This window comes from Odontesthes bonariensis, chromosome 4 (genome assembly GCF_027942865.1).
Source record: "Odontesthes bonariensis isolate fOdoBon6 chromosome 4, fOdoBon6.hap1, whole genome shotgun sequence".
Classification (NCBI taxonomy): domain Eukaryota; kingdom Metazoa; phylum Chordata; class Actinopteri; order Atheriniformes; family Atherinopsidae; genus Odontesthes; species Odontesthes bonariensis.
In genome coordinates, this window is record NC_134509.1 from 2,958,549 (window position 1) to 2,972,157 (window position 13,609).

The 13,609-nt window shown below is 39.7% G+C and overlaps 1 protein-coding gene across 1 annotated transcript in view; it reads left to right on the plus strand.

Moving 5' to 3' along the window:
- Positions 1 to 13,609, plus strand: part of gna12a (guanine nucleotide binding protein (G protein) alpha 12a) — a 45,294-nt gene that overhangs the window by 7,068 nt on the left and 24,617 nt on the right. Inside the window, exon 2 of the mRNA XM_075462489.1 lies at positions 5,051 to 5,269. Within this exon, the coding sequence (XP_075318604.1) occupies positions 5,051 to 5,269 (219 nt within the window). The remainder of the gene's footprint in view (positions 1 to 5,050; positions 5,270 to 13,609) is intronic.

Genomic DNA, 13,609 nt, shown 5'->3' on the forward strand with positions numbered 1-13,609 from the left:
TACTTAATACTGTGCAGTATTTGCTGTGTGTTATTTGAAAAAATGTATTGTTATTGTTACCATATTGTTATAAGCTACTATGCGAGTGCGAGCCGCGCAATGAGGATCTCTGGTGTAGGCAGATAGTTTCACTTTTTTTTTTCTTCATTGTTTTTATTGCAATTTTCATTTCCATACAACAAACTTGTCTACAAAACAAAACAAACAAACATGACAGCTCTTACATAGAGATGAACATACAGCACGATACACGGATATCGTTCAAGTCCACGGCAGTCCTTTTAGAATAGAATAGAAAAATACTTTATTCATCCCCCAATGGGGGAAATTCTAATTAGTCAAGTAGTTCAAAAAAATTATTAATATTTACAATGATTGTATATTAACAACAACAATAATAATACAAATTCTAATAAAAATACTACTACTAGGGTATTTTAATAGGGTGGAGGAAAGTTCTGGACCAATATGGTCCAAAAACGGGCGCCATACTCTGTAGAACTGATCTACACTGTGATGCATGACGTTAGTAAGAAATTCCAGAGGTATCAGTTCAAAAATTATTTTGCACCTTGTCACTGACCCACTGCAAAAGAATATTTTTCCTAGCCGCAAATGTTAGAATATTATACAATCTTTTGTTAGCTGCCGTTTTCAATTGGTCACTTGCAGAGATGGGGACTCAAGTCGACTCGAGTCGCTGTTTTGATGACTTGTGGCTTGACTTGACATAAAATAAAAGACTTGAGACTTGATTCGGACTTGGAAGTTAAAGACTCGGCACTTGAATGACTTGAGTGTTAAGCATCTAGCATAACTTTGAACATTGTTTGTCATTTGAAGATCCATTCTGACCAGTAAGTGCTCGTCAAATTAGCTAATATTATCCTGTTAGCCTAGCCGGTAGTTAGCTAACGTTAGCTTGATATGATACGGGGTGGACAGGTTGGACACATTGGCCAATGATGTTTACTGACAGTTACTTATATCTTTGTGTTTTCACTTTATTAAGATCAGATTCTGCAGGTAAAATTGTAATAATAAATAGTTTATGACAAGATCAGAAACAATGCGTTAACGTTCCCACGTCAGTTTTACACTTGAGACACAGAGGGGAGAGAGAGCGGTTGAAGAAATGCCTTCGGTGAGGGGAAATGTGTAATCTGTGCAGAATCTTAAGTTGTATAGCTCGTGTCCGAGCGCAAATTGAGATCTTTTTTTGTAAGAAACCATATGGTGTCCCACTTTTCTTCCTCTATTCTCACAGACAACTCCTTCTCCGATAGCTTCACATTTGTATCGACATCACTTCTGTATACAGAGGAGTTCACGGTCCAAATAAAAACAAATGACTGCAAGGTGTGCCGTGGCTGCAGAACATGCCCAGATCATCAGCCCTCCACCACCGTGCCAAACAGTTGTTATGAGGTGTTTGTGCTGATATGCAGCGATTGGTTTTGCCAAATATGGTTCTGTACGTTATGGCCGCATTAGACAGATGAGACGAAAGTGGAGATGTTGTTCCAGAAGTCTTTACAAACCTAAGCTGTGCGGCCATGTTCTTTTTTTAGAGTGAAGAGGCTTTCTCCTGCAGCCAGTTCAGTCTTTAGTGAACTCTAAGATTTATAGAATGACTTCAGTGTGTTTTTTTCCACATTGTTTCTGCATTTTGTTTTAGTTTTGGTAAAAAAAAAAAATAGGGCTGGGCAACGATTAAAATGTTTAATCTAATTAATCACATGATTTCCCTGATTAATCGCGATTAATCGCATTTGTACGCAGAATCCAAAAATGAATCCAAAAGTAGCGTATAGCTTTTAGCATTTAGTTTTATTTTAAATGTGCTGCCATATGAATGAAAGTGCCATAACATTTGTTGTGCAAACACACTTTTAACATCAGCATCTTTCTGTAGTTTTTATGTAGAAGCCTCGCTCCACTGTCTGTTTCCTTGAATGACTTGCTGCTATCAGTTGTGTGTTTTGCCTTTAAGTGATATTTTAGACTGGAACTACTACGCTGAGAAGACAATTCAACTTGGCAGTGTTTACAGATGACTTTGGTTCTGTCGACTCCGCCGTCTGGAAGAACTTTAAAATGAAAATGGCCGAGTAAAAGTTCCGTACCCTTCTCCATGTTTGGTGGATCCGCCGATTACTTTCTTTTCCTGTTCCACAGCAGACAGCAGCAGACTTTTACAAAATAAAAGCCTGTGAGCAGCAGACTTTTACAAAATAAAAGCCTGTGAGCAACAGACTTTTACAAAATAAAAGCCTGTGAGCAACATACTTTTACAAAATAAAAGCCTGTGAGCAACAGACTTTTACAATAATAAAACCTGCGTTAATGCGCGATAAAATATTTATCTCGGCGTTAAATAATTAACAAGTTAACGCGATAATAAAGAGTTAACTGGCTGTTATATTCCAGAAGTCTTTACAAACCTAAGCTGTGCGGCCATGTTCTTTTTTTAGAGTAAAGAGGCTTTCTCCTGCAGCCAGTTCAGTCTTTAGTGAACTCTAAGATTTATAGAATAGAATGATTTAAGTGTGTTTTTTTCCACATTGTTTCTGCATTTTGTTTTAGTTTTGGTAAAAAAAATAATGACAACCTGTATTCAGCCGTGTGCTGTTGTTCATTTTGAGGTCGCATTTACCTTGTTCTAAAGCCTGGAAAGAACCGGAACCTTTCCTTTTTTTCTTGTTGTTCTGATATGTAAAAAAAACGTTAAAGAGGGTGAACTGTTTCTTCCACGCGACTGTATTCGATGTGAAATCAGGACACATCTACCAGCTTCTTACTTAGGAAGGGGCACAAATGAGACATGAATATAGAGAATTATGCAAGATTGTAGAGATTAGTGAACTGATAAGAGGTATATGCTCATAATGGGGACCACAGTCTGGATGTGACTCACAGTCATTTTACTGCCAACACTATGCCGGTGTTGAGTTGTCTTTGTTAAATGATAGTTGCAGACGTGTCCGTCTTAGAAGGGAAATCTATCTTTCAATTTCTTTTTCTGAGGTTATTTGGAACTTTTAGAGGATTTCTCTGTAATGCAAAAGGTTGAGCAGGGTCAGGCAATGATGCCGCTGGTGTACAAAGCCTATTGAATCTGAGAGAATGCTAAACAAATAAACTTGACTAGACTTGACTATTGTGAAGGAATTAGGTGGTCATGAGTCAGTGGTTGAGGCATGCCGCACATGTACACACACGTCCCTGAACATGCTGCGAGCGCCGTGACTTCAATTTCAAAGTTGTCTCGATCTATGAACAAGGTAATTGGACAAGTAGGTTTTATTGTTAATTCAGCAGATTTTTAACTGTAAGATGCTGTGAAAAACTGTAACAAAATGTGTGGCGCGGAAAGGACAAAACGAAGGCTGACAGGCAGGAAACAGTGTGTGGCGTGGCGTGGCGTGGCGTGGCGTGGCGTGGCGTGGCGTGGCGTGGCGTGGCGTGGGGTGATTAATTGATGAAACAGGTGCAGGGAATTTAGCCAACTAACACAGGTGTAAACAGAAGCCAGGAGGGAAACTGCCTGAGGTGAACAAGGGAAACCAATTTGAAATTGAAATGTGAAGTTAAGCTAACCAAGACACAGAGCTTGGGAATACAAAGGACAAGGTCAGACTGAAACCCGATAAAGCCAAAGGACCATGGCTCCAGGAAACCAGCAAAACCCATAGACCGTGACGGTATCTTCCACATTCCAGTAGATGATCACAGTCTGGGTATAATGGGCGAGAAGTAGCTTATCACAGCCCTCCTGAGGTTAAATGTTTTTATTAGGGCTGGGCAACGATTAAAATGTTTAATCTAATTAATCACATGATTTCCCTGATTAATCGCGATTAATCGCATTTGTACGCAGAATCCAAAAATGAATCCAAAAGTAGCGTATAGCTTTTAGCATTTAGCTTTATTTTAAATGTGCTGCCATATGAATGAAAGTGCCATAACATTTGTTGTGCAAACACACTTTTAACATCAGCATCTTTCTGTAGTTTTTATGTAGAAGCCTCGCTCCACTGTCTGTTTCCTTGAATGACTTGCTGCTATCAGTTGTGTGTTTTGCCGTTAAGTGATATTTTAGACTGGAACTACTACGCTGAGAAGACAATTCAACTTGGCAGTGTTTACAGATGACTTTGGTTCTGTCGACTCCGCCGTCTGGAAGAACTTTAAAATGAAAATGGCCGAGTAAAAGTTCCGTACCCTTCTCCATGTTTGGTGGATCCGCCGATTACTTTCTTTTCCTGTTCCACAGCAGACAGCAGCAGACTTTTACAAAATAAAAGCCTGTGAGCAGCAGACTTTTACAAAATAAAAGCCTGTGAGCAGCAGACCTTTACAAAATAAAAGCCTGTGAGCAACAGACTTTTACAAAATAAAAGCCTGTGAGCAGCATACTTTTACAATAATAAAATAAAAAATAAATCTGCGTTAATGCACGATAAAATATTTATCGGCGTTAAATAATAACGAGTTAACTTGACCAGCTCTAGTTTTCATAGTTTACATCTCCGGGAAATCATTTGTACAGTCGCACCGGGCCGTTTGCATTAGAAATGACTGAAAGTAACTGCTGTGTGCAGCTGTCCCGTCACTGAGGGAAGTGGGTGTGAATGATGGATTTCCAGGCTCAGACACCCACCTCCCTAATCTAACACCTGAAAGAGGATTTAAAGGGGTAGTTCGCCTCTTTTGACATGAAGCTGTAAGACATCCCATATTAGCAACATCATTTAAGAAAATGTTCATAAATGAAGTTGCTGATATGGGATGTCATACAGCTTCATGTTAAAAGAGGCGAACTACCCCTTTAATGTCACTGAAAGACCACAGAGGATGGGATACAATGGGATAGAGGACAGAAACCAGTCAAAATGAGCCATTCACATGACTCTCCTTAAAAAAAAACCTGCAGCCAGACACACACTTGTTTTAAACAGTTTAACACGTGTGATATCGGGCTTTTCTTGCCCACATTAAGAAAAGCAGCTTGTAGCAGTGATGGTGTGTGATTCTTTTGTTTCTGCAGGGCATGCGTGTGCTGGTGGACGCCCGGGACAAACTGGGCATCAGCTGGCAGAGCTGTGAAAACGAGAAGCAGGGCATGCTGGTGATGTCGTGGGAGGGACGCGTGGGAGCCTCGGGGGTGGAGCCCAGTGAGTTTCAGCTGTATGTGATGGCGCTGAGTGCGCTCTGGGCGGACACCGGCATACAGGAGGCCTACGCACGACGCTCAGAGTTCCAGCTGGTGAGTAGATTAAGCATCAGGTTCCCAGCCCCTTTTCTGTTTGATGAAACCCGTCGCTGTGACCCATAATATCTCAATATGTTCCTTTTAACTGATATTAAATTCATTTTAAGCATAGTTTAGCAAGCCCAGACAAGTCTAAATGTGAGTTTGAGATCACTGTAGGCATTTTTTTTTCTGTGGTCACTTTGATTTCATTTATATATATTTTTTCTTATTTTGCTTTTATTTGGTGTCTAAATCAAACATTTAGTTTAAAAAGCTTATTTTTTTCATTTTCCTAGCATCACCAATTATTTCAAATACACAATGATCACACTGTATCAAAAAATCAAAAATCAAAATCAAATTTATTTGTAGCACATTTCATGTACAAAACAGTTCAAAGTGCTTTACATAAAATAAAAGCATTGCAGCAGGGAGTGGAAGAAGCATTAAAAATACATAAAAGAATATAAAGAGAAACAAATAAAATGATTATAATGATTAAAAACGAGCAACAGTCCAGATAAGTTCAAAGATATCGTGCAGATTTCATACATAGACACATGAGAACAGAAATGTCTTTAACCTGGATTTAAAAATGTCTCCATTTGGTGAAAGTTTAATCTCCACTGGCAGTTTGTTCCACTTGTTTGCAGCATAACAGCTAAATGCTGCTTCTCCATGTTTAGTCTGGACTCTGGACTGGACCAGCTGACCTGAGTCCTTGGATCTCAGAGCTCTGCTGGCTTTATATTCTCTGAACAGATCACAGATTGTAAACCATCAGCAGGCTTTTAAAATCTATTCTGTGACTGACTGGAAGCCAGAGTAAAGATTTTAAAGCTGCTGTGATGTGTTCAGATCTCTTAGTCCGGGTTAAAACTCCAGCAGCAGCGTTCTGGATGAGCTGCAGATGTTTAATGCTCTTTGTGGGAAGTCCAGTTAAAAGAGCGTTACAGTGATGGAGTCTGCTGGAGATGAATGCATGGATGAGTTTCTCCTGGTCTGTTTGGGAGAGGAAACCTTTAATTCTGTTGACACTGTAGAATAGTGTTTTATCTCTTTCAGAATAATTGGGGCTTTAATCTAGTTTAGTTTAACTTCTCATGTTCAAACTGTCGCACTTTCTTGTGATCATGCTCTGCTGTTGCTGGTATTCTGCTGCTTTCTGCACTGGAAAAAATCAAAGTCTTACCGAGTATATTTGTCTCATTTCTAGTCCAAATATCTCATTACACTTAATATAAGACACAACTGCCTAACAAGCACCATTTCAGCCAGATATAGGGACTTGTTTGAAGACGATACATCTGGAATATCTTGTTAAATGAAAAAGTCTTGAAAACAAATTGTTTTGAGTCACATATCATATGAAACAAGCTTTTTTTTTTTTTACATTTGAAGAGGTTTTTAAGCTAATTTCAAGATCACTTTTATCTCAAAAGTCCTAAATATCACATCTTATTTCAAGAAATCTGGACAAGCCAATTTTCACTAGTTCCATTGGCAGATTTTTTTGCTTATTTCAAGCAAAAACGTCTTTTAGTTGTTGTTTTTTTACTTATTTTTGGAGGGTATTTGAATTAAAGATTAGCCTTGCAACAATTTGCTGCTGCTGCTGCTTCTTCCACATAAATATGGAGGATATTTATATTTGGCTGGGGTTATCTGTTGTGCAACATGTCCTCATGCCCTGCTGCAACAGGAGAAGGGTCACATGGGGCGTTACTCTCTTAGCTGGGAAGAGATAGATTAAAGCTTGGAGGAGCGTGTAAAATAGATGTGCAGCAGCGCTTAGTGCAAAGGAAGAATTGAAAAGAGCCACAACCCACAACAGAAAACAGCATCAAAGCTTCTTATTACCATCTCAAACTACCCAAGGGTTGAAGGCAAAATCAGTGCATCGTGTCCCCCTCAAGTAAAGAGGCTTACTTTTCAGACGGGAGTTCCATTTCCCGACTTTGTCAAACTGTTAAAAATGATGGCATTGAGTCGTTCGGACACCAGTCACGTTTCCGTTCATCCTGCTCACAGCTTCGTTCAGACGTGACGCACAGACACAGAAAAAACACTCGAGATTGGACAGTTCATGAAGTGAGACACGGCATCAAAGTCCTCTGGAGGTCAGATTACATTCAAACACAGAAGGGTTGTAAAGTTAGCGTTTTCTCTGAGTTCACATGAGGACATCTGTCCGCCATGTGTGTGTGTGTGTGTTTGTGGAGAGTTTTTTCTCCATCCCTTTGCCTCTGGATCTGTTTGAATAACGCCGAGCTGTGATCGGATCAGTGGAAAACATTGTGTGGGTGAAAAGGGCTTTATTTTCCCTAACCCCAAAACTGACAAAATGCACAAGTAAAAACCCAACGCTTGTCTAGCTCAGATACATATTTGTCTCCTCTGCATTCCTTTATCAGCTTGTGACCCCATGAGTGCGTTTTCTGACTGTTAAATCGGTATCGTTGGAATGCCTCAAGCACATTCATTAAACGATAAAATATTACAAGATAAACTACTTACCCAACAACTATCTCCTCCCATGAATGTCTGCATTATTAACCAGCCTTCGGTTCATTCCTTAACAGTCATTATCAGTGAGAGCTTACTCACTCACTGTTCTAATGCTTCACTTTTAGTGTTCCTAATTGCCAAAAAAAATCCCCAGTGAGAGGACTGTGCTAGGGCTGTGCCATTTGGCCTAAAAATAAAATCTCGATTTTTTTTTTTTTATAACTAATGGACGATTTTCGATTTAAACCTTGATTTTTTTTTTGTTTTTTTCTGTTTTTCTCTAAACAAACCAGACCAAGGCAAAATTTAAATACATATTTTCTTTATTGCAGAGATGGGACCAAGTCACACATGTGCAAGTCTCAAGGAAGTCCCAAGTATTTTTTTCTTGGTCAAGTCACCTTATTATTGCAATTTTACCTGCAGAATCTGATCTTAATAAAGTGAAAACACAAAGATATAAGTAACTGTCAGTAAACATCATTGGCCAATGTGTCCAACCTGTCCACCCCGTATCATATCAAGCTAACGTTAGCTAACTACCGGCTAGGCTAACAGGATAATATTAGCTAATTTGACGAGCACTTACTGGTCAGAATGGATCTTCAAACAAAGTTTAAAGTTATGCGAGATGCTTAACACTCAAGTCATTCAAGTCATCGTGTCTCAAGTCAAGTGCCGAGTCTTTAACTTCCAAGTCCGAGTCGAGTCTCGAGTCATTTATTTTTTGTCAAGTCAAGTCACAAGTCATCAAAACAGCGACTCGAGTTGACTTGAGTCCAAGTCACAGTGACTGGAGTTCCCATCTCTGATTTATTGAAACAAATGAGAATTACCAAGTAGTCTAGGCCTATGTGAACGAATCAGTTCTAGAATAAAAAAACAAAAAATGAAATAAAAACAGCACCACTTGGCTGTCATTAATGTGCAAAAATTTCAAACTGAAAAATAAAATCTCTTGTAGGCCATCCCTGAAAGTGGTGGAATAATAAAATATGTTTTGCAGCTGCTCTGCGACTGCAGCTCTTGTTTTGTTTTATAAATTGGGCAACTGTGGCGAAATGCTTGCGGCAGTTGATACTTCGGGTCTATCGTTGGCAGCATCTTAATGAACCCGTTTTTTTCTACGGTATAGATGGGGACCAGGGGTGGAGCAGCGATTTTAAATGTGGGGGTGTTACGGGGGGGCACATGAGCACCACATCAAGCCCATAGACACGACGCTGAAGTTGGCATCCGATGTGCAGAACAGGGCCATTTTACTGCATTTTTGCATTTTGATCGCCCTAAACTAGGTCCTGTATGGAAACTACAATAGTTAGACTGCTCAAATCTGGATGGAATTATTCTAAAGAGGGTACAGAGTCTTTAAAACATATTTTATGATTTGTTAAAACTTTATTTGGTCATTGAAAATTCAAAAAGGTGAAATCATCTTGCTGTAAAAGTGGGGGTGTCGAAACACCCCCACCCCCCACGGATGCGACGCCCATGATGGGGACCATATCTTTTGCTATGTAATATGTCTCCGCATCTCCGATCGCCTGCCACCGGGGAACTTCTTCTCATAAGGAATGGCTGCTGCCACGGTTACCTGCTTTTTCTGCAGGCACTTTGTGGCCTGAGCTAGCATCTGCATCTCTTAGTGCAGCCATTTCAAAAACCGTAGGAAAATAAAATTGCGATTTAATATTTAAACCGAAAAAATGTGCAGATCAGAACCTAATGGTGCATGTAACTTTGTAAATGTAAATGTACTTTATTTATACAGCCCTTTACAAACAATCCTTACGGTGTACCAAAGTGCTTTACAGCAGGTAATAAATAAAGAGAAGAATAAGTAAAAACAAATAAAAACAATAAAAAAACAGTGAAAGCAATAAAATACAACAAAATCGAATAAGATAAAAGTGTCATCATACTACTGGGTATTAAAAGCCATCCTAAATAAGTAGGTTTTTAGCCTAGATTTGAAGAGGCCCAGGTCAGAATTGTATTCCCAACTTCTTACCAAACGTAGCCATTTCAGCCGTGTCTGTCCAAAAAAAGTGCCCAGAGCAGCAGACAGCTGCAAGGTAACTGAGATACGACGGCCTGTTGTCATTGCTCTGTCGATGCCTGATGTGCTGAAAGCAGCAGAGAAAGTAGCCGGATCACATCAGAAGAGTTTCGACCTGTCAGCTAAAAAAAAAAAGAACTACAGAGACGCTGCACTGAGTGAAGCCAGAGGAAGTATTCATTCTTTGTCTGGAGACTTTCCAAAGGTGTAATTATTTTTCTCTTGACTGGAAGTGGAGCCCTGTGGAGTTTCATCTCCCTCGTCACATGCAGTGAATACAATCTGAAATTCTTTTTCCCCGTAGCTCTGATGTTTTAAAGACGCACACTGATCAACAGTGAGTTGCACACATCACAGAAGCGTCTCTCTTCTTTATTGTACAGCCAGTCACAGTCAAGAGATGGAAACTCCAGTGAAGTTCTTTTACTGAAAATACCACAAAGTGTTTGTTTTTTTTTAAAGGAGGGGTTGTAGAAAATGCCCCCTTTTCTTACACCCCTGCCTGTAATATTTTGAATACTTATCTACGCTGTTGTCTGATATATTGTGTTGTTTGTGAATAGTAAAAGTAAATGAGTGATTCCAGCTTTTATCGCATATGTCCGAGTTGGATTTATTCTAGGGCTGGGCGAGTTAACTCGTTATTATCGCGTTTACTCGTCAATTATTTAACGCTGATAAATATTTTATCGCGCATTAACGTAGGTTTTATTTTTTTTAATTTATTGGGGCTTTTGTGCCTTTAATGGAAAGTTCAGAGAGACAGGAAGCAAGGGGCAGAGAGAGGGGGAACAACATGCAGCACAGGGCCATCCGATGCGGGACTCGAACCGGGGCCAGCTGCAGCGAGGACTGTAGCCTCTGTACATGGGGCGGCTGCTTAACCCACTACGCCACGGACCACCCCTGTTTTATTATTTATTTTATTTTGTAAAAGTCTGTTGCTCACAGGCATCTGTAAACTCTGCCAAGTTGAATTGTCTTCTCAGCGTAGTAGTTCCAGTCTAAAATATCACTTAAAGGCAAAACACACAACTGATAGCAGCAAGTCATTCAAGGAAACAGACAGTGGAGCGAGGCTTCTACATAAAAACTACAGAAAGATGCTGATGTTAAAAGTGTGTTTGCACAACAAATGTTATGGCACTTTCATTCATATGGCAGCACATTTAAAATAAAACTAAATGCTAAAAGCTATACGCTACTTTTGGATTATTTTTGGGGATTTTGCGTACAAATGCGATTAATCGCGATTAATCAGGGAAATCATGTGATTAATTAGATTAAAAGTTTTAATCGTTGCCCAGCCCTAAAAAGTACACATCAGGCTAAATGACACAAAGCTGTAACTATAACTGGACACAAACCTCAAAGAGGAAGAGGCACACTTTAAGTCTTGGTCTTACGGTATACTGAAGAATTATTTCCCAATGGGGACGCAGCAATTATTCTCTAATGTCAGCTAATACTTGACCATGTTGATTTCTCAGAGGTGGAAACAGCTGACACAATGTTCACCACATCTGAACTTCCCTCCACATCTCACCTCTTTGAGCATAAACTATTCACGAGTTGTGTTTTTTATATCATTTGACTCGCTCCATGAAACCTTTTCAATAGGGTATTTTGCATAAAATTGTACATAAAAGCGTTGATGGAAACATAACAAGATGCATTTGACAGGATGTAAGCAGGTAATGGGCATCAAAAAACGCCTCCAAATGGATCGGTCTTAAGAACCAGAGCGAGTTTATCACACAGCAAACCCCCGATAAGACAAAGAAGCAGTCTGAGCGAAAGCTCTGCATCTCACACACACACAAAGACACAGTATGTTAAGTGAGAGGAAGTGGCTTCAGCCGGACTCCAGATTGTTTTGTCACTGATAAATGTGTAACGAGGTAAAAGGTCAAACTTACAGCCCTGAGCAGACAGTAAAGCTGCTGTGTCACTTTCAGTAAAGTCCAAATAAAAGCGTCTGACACGGCTAACGCCAACAGCAGCAGCTGGTGGTGTCCATGCTGTGAGGCAGTCGTTCTGTTCGCAGTGTGGTTAGTGGTCATTCATAACATTCTGCTGAACCGTTAAGTGTCACTAACAGTCTGTCTGGCCCTTTGCGGCACATTTGTAGACACTTGTGGAGTTAATGGCTTCTCTAGGCGTTCAGTTTTGTCACAAGTGAGTCTGTAAACTAAAGCGAGAGCCGACTTTAAAAGAGTCTCAACTTGTTTGGTAGCACAAAAATGTAAATTAATAAATAAACTAGGGCTGGGCAACGATTAAAATGTTTAATCTAATTAATCACATGATTTCCCTGATTAATCACGATTAATCGCATTTGTACGCAGAATTCAAAAATGAATCCAAAAGTAGTGTATAGCTTTTAGCATTTAGTTTTATTTTAAATGTGCTGCCATATGAATGAAAGTGCCATAACATTTGTTGTGCAAACACACTTTTAACATCAGCATCTTTCTGTAGTTTTTATGTAGAAGCCTCGCTCCACTGTCTGTTTCCTTGAATGACTTGCTGCTATCAGTTGTGTGTTTTGCCTTTAAGTGATGTTTTAGACTGGAACTACTACGCTGAGAAGACAATTCAACTTGGCAGTGTTTACAGATGACTTTGGTTCTGTCGACTCCGCCGTCTGGAAGAATGAAAAATGAAAATGGCCGAGTAAAAGTTCCGTACCCTTCTCCATGTTTGGTGGATCCGCCAATTACTTTCTTTTCCTGTTCCACAGCAGACAGCAGCAGACTTTTACAAAATAAAAGCCTGTGAGCAACAGACTTTTACAATAATAAAATAAATAAAACAAGGGTGGTTGTAGTGGGTTGAGCAGGCGCCCCATGTACAGAGGCTATAGTCCTCGCTGCAGCTGTCCCCGGTTCAGGTCCCACATTGGACGGCCCTGTGCTGCATGTTGTTCCCCCTCTCTCTGCCCCCTGCTTCCTGTCTCTCTGAACTTTCCAATTCATTAAAGGCACAAAAGCCCTCAAAATTAAAATATTAAAATAAATTAAAATATAAAAATTAAAATAATATTTATCGGCGTTAAATAATTAACGCGTTAACTCGCCCAGCCCTAGCACTTTTACTTTAGGAGTTCATTTGCTCCAAATCCGGCACCTAGTTTGCATTTTCTACAGTGATAGTTCCAAAGTTTGTTTAACAGCACGCTGACAGTAGCTAAACGTATTGGCTTTTTGAGGGTCCAAAAGGTACATATATGTACTCAAAAAGGCACATGTATGTACTCAAGTGGTAAAATATACATATATGTACCTCTTTTTCTACATGCTGGGGTACAATAGACAGTTTTTGTTAGGCTACTTCAGTACAGTGGAAACTGCTTATAGTGGTCATGGATATAGTAATCAACCGCTTATATAGATCAAAAGGCTTGGGACAAAATCATTTCTATACAAATGCTGTTTAAATAATTTGCTTATAGTAATCAAGAAATCCGCTTATAATGTTCATTTTTGGCCATTTTATGAATGTAAACATGTGCAAAAATAATTTTAAAACTACGTATAGCTATTTTATTTTTCACTCCCTTGATTCCTTTCTGGGCGTCTGCTTCTGCCTCGCTAGCTAACGTAACGAGTTGACACCGGGCAGCAAGCGCGCGAATCAGGGCTGGAAAAAGGAAGTCATTTTCTCTGAATGAAAAACGTAGTCTCCTCGAGGCGTATGACAAATTACCAAAAACGAGCCAACGAGATGCTGCGGCGAAGCTTGGCATTCCTCAGGCTACCTTGTGTAGTCTAATTAAGCAACGA